Source organism: Phoxinus phoxinus (genome assembly GCF_949152265.1).
Source record: "Phoxinus phoxinus genome assembly, chromosome: 20".
Taxonomy (NCBI): domain Eukaryota; kingdom Metazoa; phylum Chordata; class Actinopteri; order Cypriniformes; family Leuciscidae; genus Phoxinus; species Phoxinus phoxinus.
In genome coordinates, this window is record NC_136895.1 from 7,860,169 (window position 1) to 7,887,231 (window position 27,063).

General features: G+C 39.3%; 2 protein-coding genes across 4 annotated transcripts in view; one reads left to right on the forward strand and one right to left on the reverse strand.

The window, feature by feature from the left end:
• Nucleotides 1-27,063, forward strand: part of rnf123 (ring finger protein 123) — a 153,002-nt gene that overhangs the window by 75,013 nt on the left and 50,926 nt on the right. The window lies entirely within an intron of this gene.
• Nucleotides 11,840-26,108, reverse strand: amigo3 (adhesion molecule with Ig-like domain 3). Of its 3 annotated transcripts, XM_079592774.1 has the most exons (4): nt 25,920-26,106; nt 25,291-25,743; nt 23,668-25,068; nt 11,840-12,354 (listed from the first exon to the last, which is right to left on the reverse strand). In XM_079592774.1, exons 3-4 carry the CDS (start codon nt 24,961-24,963, stop codon nt 12,277-12,279), a joined length of 1,374 nt encoding a protein of 457 aa, XP_079448900.1. In that variant the 5' UTR covers nt 24,964-25,068; nt 25,291-25,743; nt 25,920-26,106; the 3' UTR covers nt 11,840-12,276. The 3 variants fall into 3 exon arrangements, with proteins under 3 accessions (XP_079448900.1, XP_079448898.1, XP_079448899.1); XM_079592773.1 differs by lacking the exon at nt 11,840-12,354 and having other exon boundaries at nt 21,762-25,068; nt 25,920-26,108; XM_079592772.1 differs by lacking the exon at nt 11,840-12,354 and having other exon boundaries at nt 21,262-25,068; nt 25,291-26,108.

Here is a 27,063-nt window from a genome sequence, read left to right on the forward strand (position 1 = left end):
TCATCATAATATACATTTCATAATAATCCTAATAAACATTTTATAATAATCCTAATGTAATAACCTGAATAAACATTTTATAATAATCAGAATAAATATTTTGTAAATAATCAAAATCAACAACTTTTTTTTCCATCAAGTGTGTTTAACTCGTGAACGTTAATGGTTCATCCAAGCAGAGTTTCGAGCCTTTTTGTTCTTTCTATAATGATATCTTGTTGTGATGAGTAATAAATGTTCAGCTGTCTTACACTCTAAATGATCTGATGTATAGCCGTGAATCATATCCAGATCTATTTGTATAAATAAATTAAATATTCCAGTAATATATTTAACAATGACCACCGTTTTGTGTTTTGATTGTGATTTGTTGTTATGATTACATAATGGAGTGACCATTAGTGCATGACTAATTGAATTTAAGCAGCTGTATGGGAAATGCCTGATAGATCTGGTGTATAATAGTGCCAGGTCTGGCACAGCTCGGCCGTGACGCTCTCAACATGAGGCTTTACTATGAGGTCGGTTCTCTCAGCAACTGGGATCCCTAATTCATGTCCGATTAGTTCTTCGAATCTCCTGTCATCTCCTCCAGACCGCCTGTAATTTTCCACAGGAACCAAAGAGCTTTGTGGGACCTCTGCCAAGTTCCTCGGGTGGGGTTGGTCCAGCATCCCTCATCTTTTAGTGTAGAGTGAAGGAAACGCCAACAAACAAACCCGTTCCAGACCCGTGCGACTGATTTTCTTCTCTCGAACACAAAAGAAAGTATTTTGAAAAATGTCTTTTGCCCATACAATGAAAGTCAATGGGGTCCAATTTTTGGACCCCATTGACTTTCATTGTATGGACAAAAGTACTTGAAATTGACTTCCTGAAAGTCAGCGAGGTCCAATTTTTGGAGCCCATTGAGTTTCATTAAATGGACAAAAGCACTTAAAATTGACTTTCTGTGAGGTTTAATGTTGCTCTCCAGTTCTGCTTATCATCTTGGAGTTAAAAACCGAAGACAATTATGGTAAACGATGACATTTCTATCACGATAATAGAAAATAATTGCTCTAATGAGCTGCTCATTGTATCCTGTTCTTCAGAGGTCACTTAAAAACGTCTCACTTGAGGTCATAAAGCATCCCAGGGCACTTAACTTAAAGAGCAAGGAGTGTTACCTTGGTTTCGACCTTGGTCTTTGGGATAAATTTCCCCTAAAGGTCCATTAAGACCTTTTTCTAATAACCTGTCCACCTCCAAATAGCATTATGGTGATGGATTGCTGCAGTATTGTCCAAAGGTGGAGGTCAATGGGTGTTCTTCAACACGGGTTAAACCACTACCCTTTTTAAAAAGTTCTGTGGCTGTACCATGGTACACTTACGATGGTAAAATAAAATGATACGATGGTAAAATCATGGTAAGTTGTGTTTAAATACCATGCAAGGGTCCATCCATACAGAACACGTTTTTTTGCATGTGTTCAAAAGTAGCATTTTTTTAATAATTAATGCTTCCCAATGACCAGTTTTGACTCTATTAGTGTCTATTTTGTACATACGACCTAGATACGCTTGTGTGACATTTCACCATGAACTAAAATTACCACAAATTTGATCGTGATTTTTTAATCAATTGACATATTGATTCAAATGTGCCTACTTGAAATAATGATGCAATAATGTGAGGAAAAAAGATTTGCCAATTTCTAAGTTCGCTTAAAGGGGTGGTATAACGCCCTTTTCACAAGATGTAAAAAAAATCTCTGATGTCCCCAGTGTGTGTGTGTGAAGTTTTAGCTCAAAATACCCCACAGATATTTGTATATAGCATGTTAAAGCGGCGAGAAGAGTTGAAATCAAGTCAACTCTATGGTAATAAGCTATGATGCGTTTCGGCGGCAAATAGCGGCAACCAATCGAAATGTAGAAGTCCTCCGCCTGAGAGGAGTCCAGAGAACACAATCCTGTAAACTTTGGTTCCGACCACATTAGTTCCTAAGCAAAATGGAGGAAAAGTTAATTATTTCTGTTGCTGGTTTCCCGTTATTGTACGACTTGTCCCTGTTTACCTACGGGGACCTTAATAAAAAGAACGACGCATGGAACAAGGTGTCTGAAATTGTTGGTGTTTCTGGTGAGTTGCTGATGGGCATTAACGTGATATATTTTCTAGAAAAAAGCGGGAATTGCATGATAACTTTAGCGCCATATCACGCAAAACAGTTGTTTATGCAAATCAGTCAGTAAAGTAAATTTTTTCGGCTCCTTTAAATAAAGTTAAAAAAAAATCTCACATTCTAAAATCTACGTCAGAGCGTCCCCGAATCTCACGGTGTCGCTGGCAGGGCGGCGAGAGCGAAATTTGCCGCTCTCGCCAGCGGCGGTGTGAACGCACAGTTATACAACAACTCTTCCTCTTCTCAACATGGACTGCGTGTTCCCGGGGGCGGGGCTTATGTACATTTTAGGGTTGGTGATGTCACTAACCCGGGAGGAATGTCGTGTAGTCCCTACCAGCCGTTTGTTGTAGTCCTTTTCTTTAAAAGCAAATATCTTCCTTTGCTTTGAACTTTGAGCGTTGTAACTTTGCAGATGTTGTTTATGATCAAACAGCAACATTACACACAACATTACAAGTAGATGTTATGACCATGTCCTGCGTGAGACATTGAGGTAAAGACGTCAGTCTAGCGCATGTTTACAATGAAATACAATGGAAAAGGAGTTCAGTGGAAACAAAAATGTCTGAATGACAGTGTATTTATACTATTGTACTTACATGATAGCCCAAGAAAATCATGATATTACCATGATATATCCACAACTCCATGGTATTAGCATGGTATTAACTTGGCATTTTATCCCAAAAAACCTGGTACATTTTTATTAGCGTAAAGTTCTTCAGCATTAACCAAGCTAGTATTATAATGAAATAGCAATGCATTGATGCTAATGCTGCCTGGAAATAACGCACATGGCAGATAAAGAGGCATTAGCATCATTTCATCTGGTTTAGCCTTTGTGTGGCGACTGTGTTTGTTTTGACACTCTCGCGTTCGTTAGCGGCTCATTCATATGCAAGGCTCGATGAAGCAGAGCCAAAAGTGTGTCAGTTTGCCACATTTTAATTAGCCCATTTCTCCTTTAGCCCACTGACAAAAGCTAAGAGAGGACAAAGCAAAGCAGCATTAACGCTGCCGTCAACCTCCATCAGCTAAAGTGTCAGACATGTTCTGCTCTGCAGCTGGTGCTACATAAAGACAAAGACAGAAAGTGGACGACGCTAGTGGTTTAGTTCCTTGCATAGCATTGTTGCTGCTGTGAGAAGCTAATTAAAGAAATGGCTATATCGATCTTCATTCACAAAGTGTGATGCACTGTACAGAAGGCAATGCATGTGTCGAGATTAGTAATGCAAAGAAATTACGGCAAACTATTATTTCTCTGAATAAAACAACAACATTCGGCCAGATCAGTTAGCGCTTCTGAATTGTCACTACAGTAAAGATCAATCTTGAGAACTGCGCCAAACATGGTAAGCATTAAAATCAATTCAATCGCTATACAATAGATTACAATATGATTTCCGATCATGATCGAAACGATCGACATAGACTTTCACACACCAATCCCGGTAAATTACCGTAACATTGACCAGAATTACTTTACCGGTAAATACACAAATATGCGGTTCACACAAGCAACGGCGTTCCATCTTTTTACGCATCAGCTCCAAAATACCGGTAAATTCTGTGATGTCAGTCATCGGAAGTGATCTTTAAACGCAGCATTTAAAGCGCTTTAGTTTCGGTATCACTCCAATTTGAAGACGGTTGTAAACGGTAGTGAGTAAATGCGTCATCTACGTCATAATTGAATAAATGGCCCAGAGCCGTTGCTCTTTCAACGGCTTCTGATTGGCCCAAATCACTTCTTACGCCAGCGCGTTCTGACCTCGTACGTGCAAAATACCGGTAAACTTCATTCTGCGTTCACACAGCGTATATACCGGTAATTTACTGGTGATGTTACAACGTCCCTTACTAGAAGATTACCGAAACCAATTTGCCGCTATTTTTTCCCCCAGAATTTATGACTGATAAAAATGTTTTTGTATTCTTCTGAGCTAAAGTTGCACCGATCTCATAACCCCCTCACTCAAGCACTTGTCAATGAGGGTATCTCTTGTTGTTGCAGTCTCCGATATTTTGTTATTGTTGTTCCATCTTTTTAGTTTCGTTTTCTATTGTGAAACAACACGCTAGGCCAGTTTTACCACCTTGTGGAACAAAACAATTCAATGCGCATGTGCAGTACAAAGTACTGTTATTCAGTACTATTCTGGTGATGAAATTTGTGAAGTATACTTTGGGTTTAAAACAGAGAGATGAGGCCTAGCGGTTAGCAAACATGCTACTATACGTTCGCTTGGGCAGACAGCGTTCTAGTCATCATTTCCCATCCTCTTCTACTTTACTATTAATGAAAGTGGCAAAAAGGCCAACAATAATATTAAAACCCACTTGGTAAAAGCAGTTGTAAACTTTTTTTTTACTAGCCGTTTGGCTAACTTCTGCTAAACAATTAGGAAATGCAGGCTTAAAACAAATGATTATCGCATTTTTTATCTTTAAATAAACATGCATTAAATCTCAATTATAAAGGTTCTCTTGGAGAACTGCAGAGTTTGACTGGCGTAAACCAACAGTGAGGTTCAGCACCAGTGCCAGACATTCGTTCTGATAACGCGCTCATACGCCTCCATCTCTTGTGAAAAAAAAAAATCAATTTAGATAATTTCCCTCCATTATTGTTGGCTAAAAGGCATCAGATACAGCTCGCAGTGCTGTACTAATTAGATTGTGACACAGTGTAATTGGCTTTAGCAGCTTTCGGGGAAGAAGTGGACTATGAGGAGGAGGGGAACATTTCACCCCCGTTGTCTTTTCAACACCCTGAGCGGGACGTGCTGATAACCTCCTGACCACCGGCTCAGGCGCTGTGAATTGTTATCCTTGTCGAATGAATCTCAATAACAATATGTACTGGGGTATTACTGTTCTTTTTTCACTTGAATAGTGAAACCATTTTTTTGGACATGTTTCTGATACTATGTTGTTGTTTTTTTACACGCTTTATTAATAAAATGTTTTGGGGGGCGGGGGGTTTGGGTATGGTACCATGGTAATAATATATTTTTTAGACTTGTACAGAGTGGAATACCATGCTTTTGGATATAAACATGGTATCATTCCATGTTTTTTGGATGTACCATGGTAATTCTTTGTTTTTTGGATACGGTACCATGATAAATTCATGTTTTTTGAACATATACAGTGATTATACCATGTTATTTTTCAACATGTAGTACAATTATATACAATTATATATGTTTTTTTTTGGGACATATATGGCACTACCATGCTTTTATAGTACTACCATGGTTATACCATGTTTTTTTGTCATGCACCTTGGTAATGCGTGTTTTTTTGTGGGGGGGGGGGGGGGGGGGGGTATTTGGAATTCATCCAAATACCATGTTAATGAGTATGATAAACGTTCAATACTTTAGTATAGGGCTGCAACAACGAATCGATAAAATCGATAAAAATCGATTATCAAAATAGTTGGCAACGAATTTCATTATCGATTCGTTGTGTCGCGCGACGCGGAGATGTAAAAAAAAAAATATATATTTTCTACAAATATTTCTAAATCTAAAAGAAGATTTTTTTGCACTGTGAATTTGCACTGTCAGGTCTGTTTTTGAATAAAGGGTTGGAAATGAATGCTTTTTTATTTTTATTTATATCCGATTAATCGATTAATCGAAAAAATAATCGACAGATTAATAGATTATTCAAATAATCGTTAGTTGCAGGCAGCCCTACTTTAGTATTTCCGTACTTTTCGAACAGCCACCTTCGGATTAATTTGTGCTGTTTACTTATGAATGATAAATTCTTTATAATTTTTTTTACAAAAATGCATATTGGCTTAATTGTTACTGATAAATTGAGTTAAAATACAGTTGTCATGCAACATATTTGCATGTTAACTACTAATACATTCTCACCTCAACTACAAAAATTCAAAATGTTTTGCATTTGGTGCCAACAGCCTGCTGTGCTACTCGCTTTATTTCAGAATAGGAGTGATAACACAAAGATAGTCCTAATATTCCTGCTTTCAGAAGATCAAATTAATTCTTCAAAAGCATACATAATTCAAAGCCGCTTTCGATTGGAAAACAATCCCATCAGTTTGACAGCGCAGGGCTCAGAAGTTCTGCTGGGCTCGGCTGATTCATCTGAAAAGCTCTTAATGTTGATGTTTTCAATCTAATCATCGAGCGCTGATTACATTTCAAACGGACTCGCATATCGCGCTTAATTTCAGACAAGATGTTAAAATCCTGTTCAGTTTTGCATCGCTAATCAGCCAGTCATGCATGAAACTATTTAATGTTTTTTTTTTGAATAAATCCTGAATATTTACACTATTTTATTAATGAATTAACACTATTTATGGGGTATATGTAGTTTTATAAAACACTTTTGGTGTTCATATCATGATTCCTGTCCACCACAGTTGTTAAAGTCCACCTGTGGTGAAAATCAAGCTTTTAATGTTGTCTATGTGGTGTTTTTAATATGCTTTAAGACAAACCATGTGCAAATTCACAAGTCAACACCATTGCTGAGTATTTTCTCTTTAAAACTGCAGTGAATCAAAGACAGTCTTAATAACACGGTTTGAAATCGCTGATGTTTCTGACGTCACAAATAACCAATCAGATCAACGTGTGATCGTCAACGGGTGGATCTCTGAGCTGAGTGAGTGAGTGGAGGCGGGGCTCATTAGCATATTCACAGAACCGCGTATACTAAATGAGGTTACATTCAAGCTACAGTGAGGAAAATAAGTATTTGAACACCCTGCTATTTTGCAAGTTCTCCCACTTAGAAATCATGGAGGGGTCTGAAATTGTCATCGTAGGTGCACGTCCACTGTGAGAGACATTATCTAAAAAAAAAAAAAAAAAACTGAAATCACAATGTATGATTTTTTAACTATTTTTTTGTATGATACAGCTGCAAATAAGTATTTGAACACTTGAGAAAATCAATGTTAATATTTGGTACAGTAGCCTTTGTTTGCAATTACAGAGGTCAAACGTTTCCTGTAGTTTTCCACCAGGTTTGCACACACTGCAGGAGGGATTTTGGCCCACTCCTCCACACAGATCTTCTCTAGATCAGTCAGGTTTCTGGGCTGTCGCTGAGAAACACGGAGTTTGAGCTCCCTCCAAAGATTCTCTATTGGGTTTAGGTCTGGAGACTGGCTAGGCCACGCCAGAACCTTGATATGCTTCTTACAGAGCCACTCCTTGGTTATCCTGGCTGTGTGATTCGGGTCATTGTCATGTTGGAAGACCCAGCCTCGACCCATCTTCAATGTTCTAACTGAGGGAAGGAGGTTGTTCCCCAAAATCTCGCAATACATGGCCCCGGTCATCCTCTCCTTAATACAGTGCAGTCGCCCTGTCCCATGTGCAGAAAAACACCCCCAAAGCATGATGCTTTGAACCCATGCTTCACAGTAGGGATGGTGTTCTTGGGGTGGTACTCATCATTCTTCTTCCTCCAAACACGGTTAGTGGAATTATGACCAAAAAGTTCTATTTTGGTCTCATCTGACCGCATGACTTTCTCCCATGACTCCTCTGGATCATCCAAATGGTCATTGGCAAACTTAAGACGGGCCTTGACATGTGCTGGTTTAAGCAGGGGAACCTTCCGTGCCATGCATGATTTCAAACCATGACGTCTTAGTGTAATACCAACAGTAACCTTGGAAACTGTGTTCCCAGCTCTTTTCAGGTCATTGACCAGCTCCTCCCGTGTAGTTCTGGGCTGATTTCTCACCTTTCTTAGGATCATTGAGACCCCACGAGGTGAGATCTTGCATGGAGCCCCAGTCCGAGGGAGATTGACAGTCATGTTTAGCTTCTTCCATTTTCTAATGATTGCTCCAACAGTGGACCTTTTTTCACCAAGCTGCTTGGCAATTTCTCCGTAGCCCTTTCCAGCCTTGTGGAGGTGTACAATTTTGTCTCTAGTGTCTTTGGACAGCTCTTTGGTCTTGGCCATATTAGTAGTTGGATTCTTACTGAGTTCATGGGGTGGACAGATGTCTTTATGCAGCTAACGACCTCAAACCGGTGCATCTAATTTAGGATAATAAATGGAGTGGAGGTGGACATTTTAAAGGCAGACTAACAGGTCTTTGAGGGTCAGAATTCTAGCTGATAGACAGGTGTTCAAATACTTATTTGCAGCTGTATCATACAAATAAATAGTTAAAAAATCATACATTGTGATTTCTGGATTTTTTTTTTAGATTATGTCTCTCACAGTGGACATGCACCTACGATGACAATTTCAGACCCCTCCATGATTTCCAAGTGGGAGAACTTGCAAAATAGCAGGGTGTTCAAATACTTATTTTCTTCACTGTATATTAAGTCATGAATAATCATTTTGGTGATCAAAGATGAGTTTTAAGGGATGAAACTATTGACTACAGGGGGGGTTTAATTCTTACCGTGTTCGACGCAGTTTTTAAGATTGATCTTTACTGTAGTGACAATTCATCACCATTGATTCTTCCCGCTGTCGCAAACACTTGACTTCTGTGCCGGGTGATTGTGTGACTTGAGACTTCTGCAGCCACTTCGACCCTTCCAACTCACGCCCTGCTTGTGTTCTGCCTTTATGGATATTATAACTTTTATTTTAAAAAAAGTTCTATAGCATTTAGTAATTAGTTCTATAGAATGATTTGTGAAGGATCATGTGACACTGAAGACTTGAGTAATGATGCTGAAAATTCAGCTTTGATCACAGGAATAAATCACATTTTAAAATATAGAACAGCTCTTTGATATTGTAATACTATTTCACTGTTTTTAATGTATTTATGTTGAAATAACGGCAGCCTTGGTGAGCATAAAATACGTTTAAACATTAAAAATCTTAAATATTCTCTTATATTAAATATAAACTTTTGACCAGGAATTTGTGTATCTAAAGTGTTTAAAAAAAAAAGTTTCAATTAAAAAACAATTGAAAATTAAATATATTCTAAAAAGTAGAAAAGAAGTAGGTTGCTATGGCAATCGGTAGGCTACTGGATTTGAGCCTCTTACAAGTATTGAGTCAGACATCAAAAGCTTGACATCAGCAGTGCGGTAACTTCACCCATCACATTAGCTGTGTGCATTAATTCAAGTTCGCTCTGGATAGTTTTGATGCCTTTCACATTATTTTGTACTCAAAGTCCTGCAGAAGCGTTACGATGATGTTACAAGTGATGCTTTGGAGTGTGAAAAACCTAGATCAGTCCCATTTTAATCAATGGTGTTGTTTACGCTGTAGCAATGGCACCGCATGCAGTGCAGACAGCTTCATTGATTATGATGGGAGAGATGGCCTATTTTTCCACTCACTCGCTTCCAGTTTTTTTTTTTTTTTTTTTTTACCAGCCGCAGATAATAAAGACCATATTGTGTCAAATTAATATTTAGAAATGATTATTTTTTTCTTTGTGCAGAGGCCATGTTGTAAATGAAATGTTTGCTTGTTTTGATAAATAATGTCAATTATATTGGCACCATATATTGGCACATCAATCAATCAATCAATCAATCACTCACTCACTCACTCACTCACTCACTCACTCACTCACTCACTCACTCACTCACTCAATCACTCACCCACTCTCTCACTCACTCACCCACTCACTCACTCATTCACTCACCCACTCACTCACTCACTCACTCACTCACTCTCACCCACTCACTCACCCACTCACTCACTCACCCACCCACTCATTCACTCACCCACTCTCTCACTCACTCACTCACTCTCACTCACTCACTCACTCACTCACCCACTCACTCACTCACTCACTCACTCACTCACTCACTCACTCACTCACTCACTCACTCACTCACTCACTCACTCACTCTCACCCACTCTCTCACTCACTCACTCACTCACTCACTCATCTACTCTCTCACTCACTCACTCACCCACTCACTCACTCATTCACTCACCCACTCACTCACACTCACTCACTCACTCACTCACTCACTCACCCACTCACTCACTCACTCACTCACTCACCCCCTCATTCAATCACTCACTCGCTCACTCACTCACTCACCCACTCACTCACTCATCCACCCACCCACCCACTCACTCACTCACTCACTCACTCACCCACCCACCCACTCACTCACTCACTCACTCACTCACTCACTCTCTCGCTTGCTCACTCACTCACTCTCTCATTTTCACTCACCCACCCACCCACTCACTCACTCACTCTCTCACTCTCTCACTCACTCACTCACTCACCCACTCACCCACTCACTCACCCACTCACTCACTCACTCACTCACTCACTCACTCACTCACTCACGCACTCACTCACGCACTCACTCATTAAATCACTCACTCGCCCACTTACTCACCTGCTTATTCACTCACTCACTCACTCTCACTCTCACTCACTCACTCACTCACTCACTCACTCACTCACTCACCCACCCACCCACTCACTCACTCACTCTCACTCTCACTCACTCACTCACTCTCTCACTCACTCACTCACCCACTCACTCACTCATTCACTCACCCACTCACTCACACTCACTCACTCACTCACTCACTCACTCACTCACCCACTCACTCACTCACTCACTCACTCACCCCCTCATTCAATCACTCACTCACTCACTCACTCACTCACCCACTCACTCACTCATCCACCCACCCACCCACTCACTCACTCACTCACTCACTCACCCACCCACCCACTCACTCACTCACTCACTCACTCACTCACTCTCTCGCTTGCTCACTCACTCACTCTCTCATTTTCACTCACCCACCCACCCACTCACTCACTCACTCTCTCACTCTCTCACTCACTCACTCACTCACCCACTCACCCACTCACTCACCCACTCACTCACTCACTCACTCACTCACTCACTCACTCACTCACTCACTCACGCACTCACTCACGCACTCACTCATTAAATCACTCACTCGCCCACTTACTCACCTGCTTATTCACTCACTCACCCACTCACCCACTCACTCACTCTCACCCACCCTCTCACTCACTCTCTCACTCACTCTCTCGCTTGCTCACTCACTCACTCTCTCATTTTCACTCACTCACCCACTCACTCACTCACTTACTCACTCACTCACCCACTCACTCACTCACTCTCACTCACTCACTCATTCTACTCATTCACGCACTCACTCATTAAATCACTCACTCGCCCACTTACTCACCTGCTTATTCACTCACTCACTCACTCACTCACTCACTCACTCACTCACTCACTCACTCAATCACTCACTCACTCACTCACTCACTCACTCACTCACTCACTCACTCACTCACTCACTCACTCACTCACTCACTCACTCACTCGCCCGCTACTGTATAATATATGACCTAGTGCTATTGTCATTGCGAAGGGTGTGATTTAATTAAATAAATATACGCTCTCTGTGTTTAAGAGTAAAACACAGCACTGTATTCATTTACACGCGCACGATCATGATGCAGTGTATCAGTGTAAAAAAACTGAATTGCAGTATACAGTGGAGAAAAACATAATATCACAATGTCTTTTTTTATATTAATATGAGCAAAGAGCAACACTTTTTATTGTTGTTTAATTTGTTTTCAAGTATCAAAGTCTGGCCTTTCGTATCTTTACTAAACTTGTTTAATGACTTAAGAATAAAATACTTTGTGGGTTTAATTTTCTTTATTGAAGACATTTTTTTTCCACCTCGCCTCCTTTCAAGTCTCAAGTCAGTTTCATGCCGTCCTGTCATTCCCACAATGCATCATTACAGATCACATTCACATCAGAATATAATTTTAGCATTTCAAGCAGAGGGAGGGATTCATATATTGTCCTTTAGTTTCATACATTATTGCTCTACAGTGGAAATAAAGAAAGATAGATGTGGCATTTACAAACATGATTTTTCAACCAGAAGTTGTAAACATCATTGTCTTTCATTGGATTATCAGCATTGTTTTTCCTCGCTGACACACAGTGCGTGGGCAGAGTTTTCAGGAAAAGTCTATTGAAGACTGAATGTGTTTGTCTTCTTGCAGTGTAAGAAACGCAGTGAAAAGGAGGCTACGGCCTGAGATGTGCTTGCCATCGTATCCGTGGTGATTATTGCGGAGTTGCACGAGTGGTCCATATGTCAAGGCCAAGGGGCTGCTGTGTTACCGCTGGTTTCGACTGACACGTCTTAAGAGAGAGGGAAAAAAAAGAAAAGAATGAGAAAGAATAAGAACCGAGAGTGTACCACAGGCAAAAGCAATCAATTCAGGATTTTCTCTATATTGCGTTTCTGACATTTGATACTTGCTTCTGAAAGCCTGATGAAGGATTCTTCACCGTGGATTTGCTAGATTATTAAAACAATAGTTCACCTAAAATGAAAACCTCATGATTATGAAAGTCAGAACGTATTTGACTTCCTTTGTTCCGTCGAACACAAAAGAGAGGTTTTGAAGAATGTGCACTCTCCTGTTTTACAGTGAATATGATTACGACAAAAAAAGAACATTAAAATGATGATTATGGTGATACTAGCGCACTTGTGCACCATATTCCAATTTATCTAAAGCCAAACAATATTTTACAATAATGCATGTACACTTTCCGTCAAAAGTTTGGAATAATTACAATCATTTTTGGAAGAAGTCTCTTATGCTCTTAGGCTGTACAAAATGTAAAAAAATGATCAGTAAAAACGGTAATATTGTGAAATATTGTTACAATATAAATTGTAAATATTTTTTTTTAATTGAATTGATTTGGTTTTGAAATAAATGCAGCCTTGGTGAGCATAATAGACTTCTTTTGACTGTAGCGTAAATTGAAAAAGTTCGGAGAGTTATACTGTAAAAGTTTTTTGATTTTTTTTATCTAAAAAAAGTGGTAAAAATGTAAAACCTGTTAAACACATTATGTAATTAAACTGTAAAACACTGTAAATGTAGTTTTGGAAAAATGTGTCAATTCATTTACATTGTAAATCTTCATGGTGCTTTTGCTTTAATATATATAATGAACTTTTACAGTAAATTGTTGTTAATTTATTTTTGTAATGAAACATATAAGCCATATAACTTCTAATGGTAAAGAGTTAAAAAGGTTAAACGTTTTTTTTTAATCTCGCTTTTTTTCTCTCGTAAATTTCACAGGATATTTTTTACAGTGTACGAAAAAGTGAAAGATTTTCAGTGAATAAGTCTTCAGAAAAAAAAGAAGATTGTATTGTTTGTTTGTTTTTGTCCAAAATTCACTCATTCACTCACGCATTAATACATTGTATGGAAATGAGCGGCTTGAACTTTCTACAAAATGTCTCCTTTTGTGTTTCATCAAGAAAATTTAATCTCAAAATGATCATTTTTGCATATTCCTTTAACCTTCATCCCATTTCTCATTCATTACATTGGCATCTGCCTTACCAAGGACATTTCAACACAAAGCATCACATTCCTGTTGCTCCGTCATGCATTTGCATGTGTGTATTTTCACCCATCTGACCATCTCTGGCAGAAACGATTCTCACACTCGTCTAGAAGTGACCAGATGACCATCTTTTAAAAGTGTGACGGCCAGTTTGCTTTAAAGGTTTAAAAATTATATTTGCGCAACAATGCCATAGAAGAACCATTTTTGGTTTCCAAAGAACCTTTCAGTGAAATATATATTTGCTTTCCTAGTGTTAGGAATATTTTTAAATTCTAAAGAATTACCACTATAAAGAACCATTGTGATGAAAAGGTTTCATGTATATTTAAGATTCCTTTATGGGATCATAGATGCCGATAAAGTGTACCATTCCAACCTATATTCATAGGCTCAATAGACCGAATATGATACGACATATCACCAAACAGTCTTGAAATAGAGGCGACGGATTGATGTAAACTAACAAATCGCTCCTGGAATTGATTAGCAGCCGTAGTTATGGATGTTTTATGGAAAATATTGAGGTAGAAGAGCAGGCAGGGCTTCTCCAGAGCTCTGCCAGAGAGAAAATATGTGAATGCATTTCTCTTGAATCTAAACCCTTTGTTTGGCATGATAATGTTCCCTAACTGTTCACTTCTAAACCTTGACTCACTCAACTCGCAGTGTACGTGTCCGTCAAAGCTGCAAAGAGCGTGTGTCACCTTCTCACGAGCTCTGCGGTGACTCACGGACGCACTGAACATTAACTTGTCTTTTTCCCCTGTAGTGCTTAAAAACACGAGATTCCGACCCTGCAGGGTGTTATTAGACAGTTATGATGATAAGTAGTAGACTGAGGTGGCAGCATTCGGCAATGATTCCCTGCTCTGTGAGACTCCATAGGTGGTCAACGTTCCCGATCGGTAAATACTGGTTTACTGCAGCCATTACCAGCGCAGTCAAATGGAGCGATTGAATTGCAGAATTGCTCCCTATAGTCAGAACGTTTGCAGAGTGAAAAAAGAGAAGTGTTTTAGGGTGTGCAGTTTGGTTTCTCTGCGTACTTTTGGCTCAATGAAAATGATATGCAGTCAAACCAAAAATTATTCAGACACCAGATATATTTTTTTTTACTAGTGGGTGCGGGACACTATAGTTCATTTATGAGTGATTTATGAGGATAGCAAAATTAAGTAAACTGTGACATATCATATACCCAACAATTCTTCATACAGGGGACTACCAGTAAAATTATACAAATTTGGGACCAAAAATTATTCAGACACTTTAACCTGAACATGTTTTGCTTAAAGGGGTCGTTGAATAAGATTTCACTTTAGTGTGTAATGTTGCTTTTTGAGAATAAACAACATCTGCAAAGTTACGACGCTCAAAGTTCAAAGCAAAGGGAGATATTTTATTTTAAAGAAAACATTTTAAGGACTACAACAAACGGCTGGTAGGGACTACACAACATTCCTCCCGGGTTAGGGACATCATGAACCCTAAAATTTACATAAACCCAGAACGCGCCCAGAACGCGATTTATAGATTATCAAGACAGAATATGCTAATCAATGACTAAAAGAAATTCACCAACTAACCATTCAGACATGTTGTCTACATGTAACTTCTTGAGTCTCTCCATCATTGTCTGACTTCGGTTTGAACATAAAAGGCACATTTTTTATGACGTTTTTCTACATTGGCACACACACATACACACAGGAAGAAAAAAAACCCTCCAACAAAATTCACTTTGTGAATACAGTGTGCAGAAATATTCTTATATGTAAACAATTCATATTTTAACACAAGTAATGATATAGGAAAGAAAGAAAGGAAAAAAAGGAGGAGGAGGGGGGGGGGTTGTAGTAGTAGTGGGCTTAAGGTTAAATTATTGCTGTCTCATTATAATAATTAATAAAGGGCTTCCATACTGCATCAAAAGTTGAGTCTTACTCTTTAAGGAAAATCGAATCTTTTCGAGTTGAAGATGGTGCATAACATCTCTAATCAGGGCAGAGCAGTTTGGTGGATTTTTTTGTTTCCAGTTGAGCAAAATCAATCCACGTGCTAAGAGTGTGACAACTCCAAGCACCATACACTGTTTTTTAGACAGCTCAACATCGTCACTATTGACATCTGTGGAGTATTTTGAGCTAAAACTTCACATACACACTCTCGGGACATCAGAGGCTTATTTTACATCTCGTGAAAAGGGCATTATACCACCCCTTTACGTGTTTTTTCTTTAATAACTAATGTGACCTTTTTACACCACAGACTGAACAAAATGAAGCATCGCTTGGTAATTTGTTGACCTAAATTGGTATTATCTTATTGTGTAATTAAATTTAACAGCTGACAGCTATTCAACCTAATTTATCTGTGAGATGGACAAAACCAATGACATATCAACTCATTTTCTTGTCATATTTTATTACCATTTTTTTCTAAACTATAGTGAATAAACTGTGATGATTTGAGAAATGTTGAAGGGTGTATGAATACATTTTGGTTTGACTGTATTTAGTCCTTTTCGCTTGGTATTTACGCCTCATTTTTTAACACAGAACCTAAAGATATAAAACAAAAAATGTCTTTTTACGATGTATATTTTGCAAAGGAACTTGCATTGGAAGTGGACGAGAGCCCTTAAAATGTCTTGGTCCGCATGTTTGGTGATCAGATCACGCTTATTCAAATAAAGCGCACTTACAGAGCCACCGCACCAGGGTTCGTTTTAATCGGACCAAACCCACCAGGTGTGAACACCCTAAACGTAATAAGTTCTCGTAAAGCTGTTTTGTGTCTTTAAACAATAAATTAATAGATAAATTATTCCGAATTAATTATTTTGAGTCACTTCGCAGAAGGAAGGGTTGATTGGTGGTAGTTTTCTTTCCTGAAAGCGATTATATCATAAAAACAATCCCCAAAAAACAGTCGTAATTTAGTTTTTCAAAACCACACAGAATTTGCTTTATGTAGGATTTACTTTGATTTACTTTTAAACTATTTTTACTCAGACATTGCTTGAAAATTTCACATATAATTGCAGGATTAGATTAAGTGTTTTATTGCTGCAGTTCCTTGAAGACTTCTATTTAAATAGACTGTGAAATGACAATGAGTAACACCAGTTTGTTCAGTAGTACAACATCTATCATCTGAAATATTCAAACTGTTAAGATCGGATTGCAGGGATCAGGAACTTGTTAAATATAAACCTCTCCTGCTCTTTGATTTAAGCTGATATCATTTGAAAGGATATGCAGAGCTGTAGGTGCTACACATGTAGGAATGGTGCAACGTTTGATGAACCTTTCCAAAATTTAGGAATAATGGTATCTGTACCTCGACTGTGTCTTCCTTTGCAAGACACATTTCTTGAACGACTAGATGTAGATGTATATACAAATAGATGTAGTTCGATGTCTTGATGTCTTTTAAATGACATTTGAAAATATATTCAAATTATTTTAAATTGTAAGATCTCAGTATTCCTGTTTGAGTGTATGTTTGAGCAAACAAATGCAGACTTGGTGAGAATAAGAGACTTGTTTACTTCCTATACAATGTTCCAGGTTTCTGACATAAGTCATTTTTATTTTAAAGTCTTATTTTTGCATCTTAGTTTTAAAATATGCTAGTTTTGGATTGGGTTTTCATTGTTCTATGAACTAGCCACATTGAAAAATGTCTCAAAAAGCTTATTTTTCTTAAAAACCCCCCTCTCTAATCATTGCACCTGTCTCTCTATACAAAACCTTATACTTCCACCCAGAATCCTCAGCATTTCACGTGTTGATCTACCGTAAGCCACCTGTGTTCTCGCTCTTTCCCTGTGAAGCAGCTGCGATACACACATGGTTGTGAGGTGTTTCTGTGTTTAACAGTTGTGTACCGGTTCCTCAGCCTGCAGTGCATCAGGAAGTTTTCTTCCAAACATCTGTTGTGCTGTTTGCCTACCATTTGGTTATAATGTTTGTCTCGCATGAGATTTATTTCTCAATGCGATAGCTGTACTAATATGGTGAACGTGTTTTGAACGTGATGTCATATTTAATTGCTTGTCTGTTGTACAGCGCTCATAGCAGTAAGTCATCGTAAGGCTGCCCTGGACGGCTTCATCGAACACCAGCGGAGCGGCTAACTGTGGCTCAGAACGCTCATTAACAATGCCTGATAATTAACTTAAGCGGACTCCGGGTTTAGAGTTCACGTCTAAACATCCTGTTGGCTTTAGAGAGTGAAAAATGATACGCGCGCACACACATCTAACAGGGGAAGTCCTTAATGATTGTGCTATCGATACCCAGAAACCAGTTTAAATGCGTATGAAGGAAATGAATGGGGAAAATGCTTCTGAATACAAGGCGGCAAAAAAATTCTGCAATTCTTTTTAACTTTATTTCGTGTGTGTGTGTGTGTGTGTGTGTGTGTGTGTGTGTGTTTCACTAGTAATGTGCATTTGAGATTGCTGACCTTCAAGGATTGGTGTTACTTTGACCAGGTCCCTTCCACTTTCTCTTATGTGGATCGATTTGCACTTTAAATGAATCTAGGCCAAAGCTGTAATTGCGTCTTATGTATGTCTGGAAGAATTTTGAAGTGTTTTTATTTTGTATTTTATTTGAAAAAAAAAATTCTGAGCTTTTATATACTTCCAACATGACCTAGTCGCAAACTTCGTAGTGTAACTACCATGCCTTGATTTTCTGAATTGTCACACTTTCACCAATAAGCACAAATCAACAGCATGTCGACTCGCATGCATCAACACTGCACAAGCGGCTCTTGACCGAACACAGACTGGCTCTATTACACTTTCATCTAAGCAGAATATCTCAAATGCACATCACTGAACTCCAGATAACTTGTGTGTCTGTGTTTTCAGATCATTGGCGGCTCTTCCGCACGCAGTGTAGAGAGAGCAAGTAAAGATTATAAACACCAGGCAGAAAATATATCAGAGAAAAGCTCTAATTGGGCAATGCAAACTCTTGACTCCTGGCAACCACGAACATGAAAGCTCGTAGTAGAGGCTTGTACAGCAGTCTATAGTATTGTGTCATCTCTTTTCCCCCCCGACAATAATAAAGAGAGATTGTGGTAAAGTTTTTATTTTGAACTACATTTTACTCTGGTCTCGTTTCATCAACGATATTGCATGTTGATATAGTCACAGTTATCGTTTAATGACCTTAATGTCATCTAGTCTTAGGGGCTGTTTACACTAAACAGCCCCTAAGGTAAACTTTTTATGCGTTTTGGCCGTTCGTTTACACGACAACAGCATTTTGGGTGCCTGCAAACGCAAAGAAAACGGTCTCCATGTAAACAACAAAAACGCAAATCTCTGAACACGATGACATATTACAGTGCCTTTAGTCGTTTTCGTGGATCTGTGTGAATGGGGATCGTTTTGACAATGAACAAAAAACTTTTCCGCTTCAAGCTTATCGTTGTCGTGTAAACGTACCCTTAGGCCCTGTTTACACGAGAACGCTCGCGGGTGAAAGCGTAAAAATATTTTTATCAGATGTGCCTTTCGTTTACACGGTGACGGCGTTTTTGGGGCTTAAAACGCAAAAAAGTGCTTAAAACGCTCCAGAGTGGAAATCTTAAAAACGCTCCACCGTCGCGTTCCCGTCTAAAGGGTGAAAACGCAAAAGTCTACAAGGGAGAGAAGTAGAAGGAAGGTTGTACGCAGGCACCTCGACTTGGTGTTGTTGTGTGGCAGTGCTTCACATTGCCACCTAGCCGCCTGGAGTGCACACTACATCGAATATCACACACTTTTGCGTCACCATATACACGCAGATTTTCCCCCCATAACGCTCGTTTAAACGCAGAATAAAAAGTGATAACGCAACGCCAATTTTACGTTTTCTCTTCAGATCGTTTCCGTGTAAACATAGCCTTAGTCATGGGAAAAAAGCTTGGCGACGAACATTTTCCAACATAGATTTCGTTAACGAAATTAACACTAGCTGATTGTTTATTTGTATTTTTTAAATAATTAAATAAATAATGAAGGTATGTAATGGGCTAAAAAAAGAAAAAAAAGAAAAATCAAACCACACCACATCAAAACTGCTTGTTTTCTTGAAGTTTAATGAACCAGTTTTCCTTTCACCCGCACAACCCCCAGAATCAATGACCGCTGTGAAGGATTAATCTCAGATGTAGATTACAGCTAAATCTGTCTGGCAGTACTTGCAGGGGGCCAATCTCGGCTCGGTGTTAGTCTGGCTGGCCTGGAAGGTTCATCAGAACTACTGTAAATATTCTTGATTGATGAGCGCCCTAAATTTGTTTGCTGGTAATCGAACGGCTGTTGTCGAGATATGATGAAACGACTATATAATGGATGGGCCAGAACAGCAGGAAATGAAACGAGGGTGATTTATCCGTCAAGTGTTCTCAGGGATTTCAACAGCACCCTTCACATTAACTTCATCTGCAGTTCAAACCTAAATCAAAGATATTCCTTTTCTGTATCTGCATAATTTTTTTAAATGTAAAATACCGCATGCAGAATGTATTTGTGTAATTTTCTTGATTTGTTTTCCTTGATTATGATGATGGTTTGCCATTCGGCACGATCCTTAAGGTTCCACCTGTAGTTAAATAAACGATTTAATTATCTCAAATGCAAGGTTTTATTTATTAATAACGCTTCCAGTTATGCTTAAACCATGCAGGAATAGAGTCAAGCTAATCAATTACGCATTCCTCATTTACATGTTCACAGGCTGTTGGGCAAAACTGTAGGATTTGTCCCGCTGAGCTTAAATGGTGGGAATCTTGCAGGAAAAATGAAAGCTGAGCTGAAGTGACTGCGTTATAGGAGACTAAAGCAGTGTGTTTGTTTTCATTCTAGCACTGTTCAAGGCCTCTCCGCATTAAATATTCTGAAATAAGCGAACTAAAAAGATAAGATCCCTCTTTTGTTAATGACTGAGCTGTGAGGGACTGTATCCGTCTAAAATGTCCCCACCCTCTATGGGCTTCATCTCTCTTTGTGTATTAAAGATGTTTTTCACCTAACTTAATTAAAATAATTCAACTTGTTTAAATAAGCACATGTTTTGACAGCCCTATTGTTCATTTACGTCTCAAAATGTAGATTTGGAGTGAACAAGCGTTTTCACTAAATTGTTGTTGTTGCCAATGTGGACCAGCAGTGTTGCAAAGGTAAAGAGAAAACGTCTTGGATCCCTTTAATGCTCGTGGCTCAAACAAAAGCCCATATTGGTCTTCCCACACAGGCATCCGAAGCTCAGCATGTTGCTCAAGGAAGAACATTTTAGAGCTTAGCAGATGTTATGACTTTTGGGTTTCCCTTTACTTATAGTTCATTCACCTGCAATATGATGTCCTGTCTTTTGGACAATACTCTGAATGCGTGTTGCAAACTTCCTTTTTAATGCTGTTTTTAGCTGTGTTTTTGGCATACTTTTTATGCCACATGCTCATTTGTGTCATCACTGTTAACATGGTAGAAGATTTGTCGTCAACACAAGATTTTAGTTATACACGTCTCGTCGTAATCCTGCTTTCCTAATGATGGACTATTCAAACTGATATCGAAAAAGTCCTCTTACAGAAAAAGCTTGGGATTTAAGTAGCCCCAGGCTCGTATGAGGTTTCTCCAGTGCTTTTTTTTTTTTTTTTGTGCCGTCAGAGTTTTGACATATTGTTCTTTGACAATATTGATCCTTTGTGATAAATAATACACTAATAAGGGTGGACCACACACAGCTCAGAGGCAACATTTGCATCCCACTGCATGAAGTCCCCTAACAGGAGTTTTTGTACAGCATGAAAAGACACGTACCCAGCAGAACATGGGTGGTGACAATGATAGAATGCACTATAATTGATATCGTAAGACTTTAGATATTGTAAGACTTTGATTTAGGGAGAGTGGGGGTATGATGTGCCAGTGGGTACATCAGATTCAACTGCATGTGATTACGAAATGCGTTCAAGTCCATTTTATTCCTAATATATGTATGTTTGTAGTGAAAATCCTGCCAGCATTTACTTACCCTCATGTCTTCCCAAATCTATACGTCTTACTTTCTTCTGTGGAATTTTCCAAAAAAGAAAAATGTTTTGAATGATGTTGTTGTTGACTTCCAATGTATGAACAAAAAAACATTGACATATTTCAAAAATATCTTCTTTTATTTTTTCACAGAAGAAAGTCAGTTTTGCAATGTACAGTTTTGAAATGAAATGGGGCTGAGTAAACGATGGCAGGAATTTCCTTTTTAGATAAACTATCCCTTAATGAAAATAAAAAATGGCACAAATTACCCCACTCAGAGAATTGGTGGAAACTGTGCATGCCTTGGATGTCAAAATGCTTGTCCATGCAAATTAGGTTAGAATTGTGGCACAAAACAGTGTGGTAATGATGAAGATGGTGGTTTTAGTGACAGCATTACAACTTTATTTCATAAAGCAGATGGGACACACTCATTAGTATGTAGTTATTCTGGGGAAGATTGGCTTCGGCTCAAGGGTAATATACTATTGAAAAATACTCCCTTCTACTGCCTATTTTAATTTTTGGGTCATGGCATGTCTCCAGATCATCACACAGACTTGAATAATCAGAATTGCTCGCTTCACTGAGTCTGAGGTCCCAGCGAGGAAAATATTTTTAGTGATTTCTGATGTAACTTCAGTGATCAGTAGAATATCTGTGTGTCATTTTTAACCAAATAAGGATATTTTTGCAAGTTGTTGTAAAATGCAGCCATGATATTCATGAACATTTAGATTTGATCCCAAATATATCACACAAGTTCACTCATGCTCTGGCTGGCAGAAGGTTTTGATTGTGTTTTGTTCTTATGTACAGTTGCAAACAAAGTGTTACATTTACTCTTCAATGGAAAAGCAAGAATTTGAGGACACACATTCTAGTTTGAATGCCCAACTTGGCCAAAGAGACTTTTATAAGAAGGCAGACATTTACCTCTGGGGTCGAAGCAAAAGGATTTATTAAGAAGCTGATAAAGAAGGGATTTGTGGAAGGGGAAGAAGGGTGGGTGGCAAGGGGAAACATGGAATGCTTAGGGAGGCGGGAAAAGTACTTCAGTTTTTTCACAGATTTCATTTCATTCAATTTCATAAATTTCAAGTTATAATCTTAATATGGATAATATGCGACCTCTGTGTGATATCCACATTCACTCTGATAGCTTAGGAGCACCAACTTGCATGACTGAATGTCAATTTTTGTAAAACAACTTCTTGATTGCCTTCATTACCCACTTTTTTGTGAATGCATTTTTTATGAGCAAATCCCTTACATTTGCAAAGTGGTCATGACTGCTTGAAAAAGATTTTCTGCTGCTAACTACTCACTAAGTCAATGTGAAACACAGGGGTACAAAGGACACCTAAAAAAAAAAAAAAAATCAACGTTATAGTCATATCTGTAAAAAACTAGAAATTCAGTAGGGTCTTGTCATTCTCCTTCATATCATTCATGCTATTTCTAGAGTAGAGTAGGGTTTATGCAGTATTCATTGGGTTATATGCTCTAGACAAGGCATTCATAGCTATGAATCTATCAAGGCTCAAGCAGTGGTAAAGGGGAAGCTTTTACCCTTCTCATCTTTTGTAGTTTCAAACCATTTCCTTCCTCTTGTATAGTCTCATGGCTCAGTAAAACCTTAAAGGCGAATCTTGGGAGCACATGGCTCCATCTTTTTGGATTTTGTTTTTTACATCTCTCTTCTCTCTGATTGTATGTGCTTTCCTGGTCTGTTCTGCTCCCTGCTAAGGGCTTGCAAAGCCGTCTCCCTGATCTGTCCTGAGTAGCTGTGCAGTTACAGACTGCCACGTTGAAAGACCCACATGCTCATTTGAGCAGGTCATTGGGTTGAGAGAAAGCAGCCGCTATGGCACAATAGTGGTGTCTGAGAAGACAGAAGTGACAGAGTCAGCATCGCTCCGTGTTACTGCCAGCTTGGGATACTCGAGGGCCAGTGCTGCCCGCGGCCTCCCATTCTGTGCCTCCTTGATGGGTTCCAGAAAGACCACATGCTTGTTGTTACTGACCTTGCGGCCGGGCCCCTCCGTGGTGGCAGGTGGCGTGGGCGTCAGGATAGATGACTGGGCGCTGCATTCGTTTGCAGGGCTTGGTGTCACTGGTAGGGGCTGCTTGCGACACCAGCAGCGACAGGGTGTCAAGTAGAGGTACATTAGGACCAGAACCAGGCTGACAACACAACCCAGCAGGGTTGTAAAGCCTGTATTAAAGGACTCCACCTCCTGGGGGTGTATCAACACAGTTAGATTAACTTCACAAGTCTCGTTGAGTGACTCTTGATGGTATTGAGCCATGCACAAGTATACCCCAGAGTCCTCCACTTGTGCTGCCAAGATTTCCAAAGTACCATCTGCATACATTCGCAGAGTATTGTTATTACCAGGGGGAGCAATGTATTCCTTACTTGGGGATACCCACCAGTAGGTAAGATGCTTTCCCTTTAATTGAATTGTTTCACAATTCAACTTCACTGAATTTCCAGCATCTGCTGTCAGACTTTTCTTCATTTGAAGTTTTACCTTGCAATTCTCAAATAATCGTTCATATTGAAGAAACTTCACTTGAGCACGGTGTTCGCCATGAGGCAAGCAGGTATGCTCCTCTCGAAAATCTCTCACTGAAGTAAAGCCTCTATGTTCCCACTGTTTAAACATACTGTATATCGAGCACCCACAATTTAGGGTATTGTTGTGCAGGAACAACCCTCTCTGTAGTGATTCCTCTAGAGCCTCAATATCCTCGACCGGAAGGTTGGGCATACGGTTCGAGCTTAGATCCAGCGTCATATTAGCATGTTCTTGAATGGAAAAGAAGGGGAAATCTGTCAGTCTGTTATGACTCAGGTAGGCTTTGCGTAGGTTGCTCAAACCACTCAGGGCTTTGCTCTCCACCCTAACAATGCGGTTGTTGTAAAGGAGTAGCTCCTCGATTCCTACTAACTCTAGAAAGTAATGCTGCTCAATAATGTTCAGTTGATTGGAGGAAAGGTCCAGATGGCGTATGTTACTTGTATTCCGGAAGGTTCCAGGAGTGAGTCTGCTCAGCTGATTGTGGGCTAACCGTATGGTGTCAAGATTAGGAAGGCCAGCAAAGCTACCCTCCTTAAGACATTCTAAGCGGTTGTGGTTGAAGTCCAATGTCACCACCATTACAGGCAACTCTTCCGGGAATTGGACAAGGCCAAGGTTGGTGCAGCTTAGGATATCAGATGCAATCAGGCAGCCAGAAGGGAGATTGGCTCTGACTAGCTGCAGCAGAAAAGAGCTCAGCATTAGGGGTGCGGCCACACCCTGAGCACACAGCATTGTGCCGTACGGATGCTTTGGTTAGGAGTCAGAGCAGCCAGAGTTTCACCAGGGTAGAGGTCCACACGCTGTCAAAAGCTGTCGTCTTGATTAGCTGTTCCTATCCTTAATATCAGATCGCAAGAAAGAGAACAAAAAAATAAAACTGTTATTTAATACAGCGAATACCTTGCTTAATAATTATTTGTTCACTTGGCACTGTTCTGTCAGCCTAAGGAATGAGAGTGCATCTATTCAAGGACTATAATCAACTTGCTGATCCAGAAACATCATGTAAAACTGAGACATTCAAATCTTAGAAGTTAAAGGCCATACGATTATCTTTACCTTAATATTGCCAACAGTTGCTCCGAATAATCCAGCTCATAACTCCTTGTTTGGCTGGCACTTGGTCTTTCTTGTCCATTCTCGGCTAGAGAGGGTTGACGGCATTCATTTAAGTCATTGAAGGAAAAGCAATTGTTTTTGCCCCATCCTCAAGGCTGAGCCCAACCTTCTGTGAACCATCCTTTTAACAGTTGGTGTTGTTTTGCAGTCCTGACATCTGAGATGGAACAGTAGAGGTCTTAAATCAAGAGTTAGCTCGCTGCCGCAGGCTGGGGGATGTTTTTGAGAAAGTCAGCATCCTGTCCAGTTCAGTTAGTATAGTTGAACAGCAGGCACACAGCGTGTCACACGAGCGCTGGTCCACAGTAACCCTTACGATGCAAGCAATCTGTTGTTTGTTTTAACCAGAAGATAAGGATACGGCACAGTTGTTTATAAATGTTCCTTCAGTACCTGGAGAAAGTAGTCCTTACATTTTAGACATTTTTTCCCCGTTCATTTTGTTCAAATGACAAACAATATTTGCTGAGTTAGGACTAATAACTCTCTGTGACTCTTAAGCTTCCAGTGTCCACGTGGCATCTATAAAAACTGTTGAAAATATGAAAACATAAACATCAGGATCTTACAGCTTTTTGGTATCTCTTCCAGATCTTGGTCTCTTATCAATTTTCTTCCTCAGCAATCCATTCTTTCTTTCCGTTCCTCCGATTTGCGCTCTGAATCGTATGGGTCTTTCTTCTTTTTCCTCTGTCTCTGTCTCTCTCGCAGACCTTAAGTGCGTACTACACTCCTCTGCCTCTCTCTTTCCTCTCTGCACTCTATAAACAGACAGGCATGGTGTTTGAGAGGAGGGGCACTCTAGAGGGGGTGGGTTTCTTCTGAGTACTGATTGGTTGAAGTGAGACATTATGAAAGGGAAGTGTTTGCCAGAGCCTCCCCTGGTGGAGCCCCCCATCCCATCCCTTGTGTTCATCCAATTATGCATTTGCCTTCACATATACCTCTTAGTCAGGTTATGTTTATTCTCTTTAGCTTTAATATCTCATTGACCTGTGTCCTTTAATAGTGATCTGGATGTGCGGTAACTGCTTCGAATAAAATGTTCACATCAGAAGATATTATGTTTATATATTATATTATATTGTTATATTTGTATTATTTATTTATATTTGAAAGCTTGTTGTGATTAACTAATTATTTAAAGGGAAGGAGTCTAATTTCGGTGTAACAAGCAGTACCAACTGGAAATACATATACTTGTGCTTTCCTGTCGCTTCCCTGCATTTCTGAAGCAGAAGTAGAGACAAAAATGACACAAAAAATAATAAAAGATAAATATTTTGTAAGAAAAAGGATTTAAAATAGCAATAAACATAGTCCATATGACTTGGCTTTATCCTGAGTGTTTTGAAGTCATGCTTTTGTGTTGAAAACATTTTAAAATCTCCACTTTGTGCCAGGTTTGATGTCAGTGACACCGACAATTATCTTGATGTGTCTAGTAACTGAATGCAATTGGCCAAGTTTGAATATCCAGTTCATTGTGCATTCATAATGGTTGAGTGCACACTGTAAACCTGACATTACTCATGAATTAAAGATAGTGGGTGTATCCGTGTCCTTGAATTTGTTTTATCTGCGCCTGTAGAGAATTTTTATGTATGGATAAACATCTTTATTTTGCTTGTATCATGCATTTTCTTTGTGTGTGTGTGTGTTGGTGCCTGTGTAAGCTGTCTCTGCCCCTTGGTCATAGTTACACAGGTGTCA

Bases quoted from the DNA above. Each gene is read 5' to 3' on its own strand.
- amigo3 (XM_079592772.1), bottom strand. From the start codon at position 24,963: ATGCTGTGTGCTCAGGGTGTGGCCGCACCCCTAATGCTGAGCTCTTTT.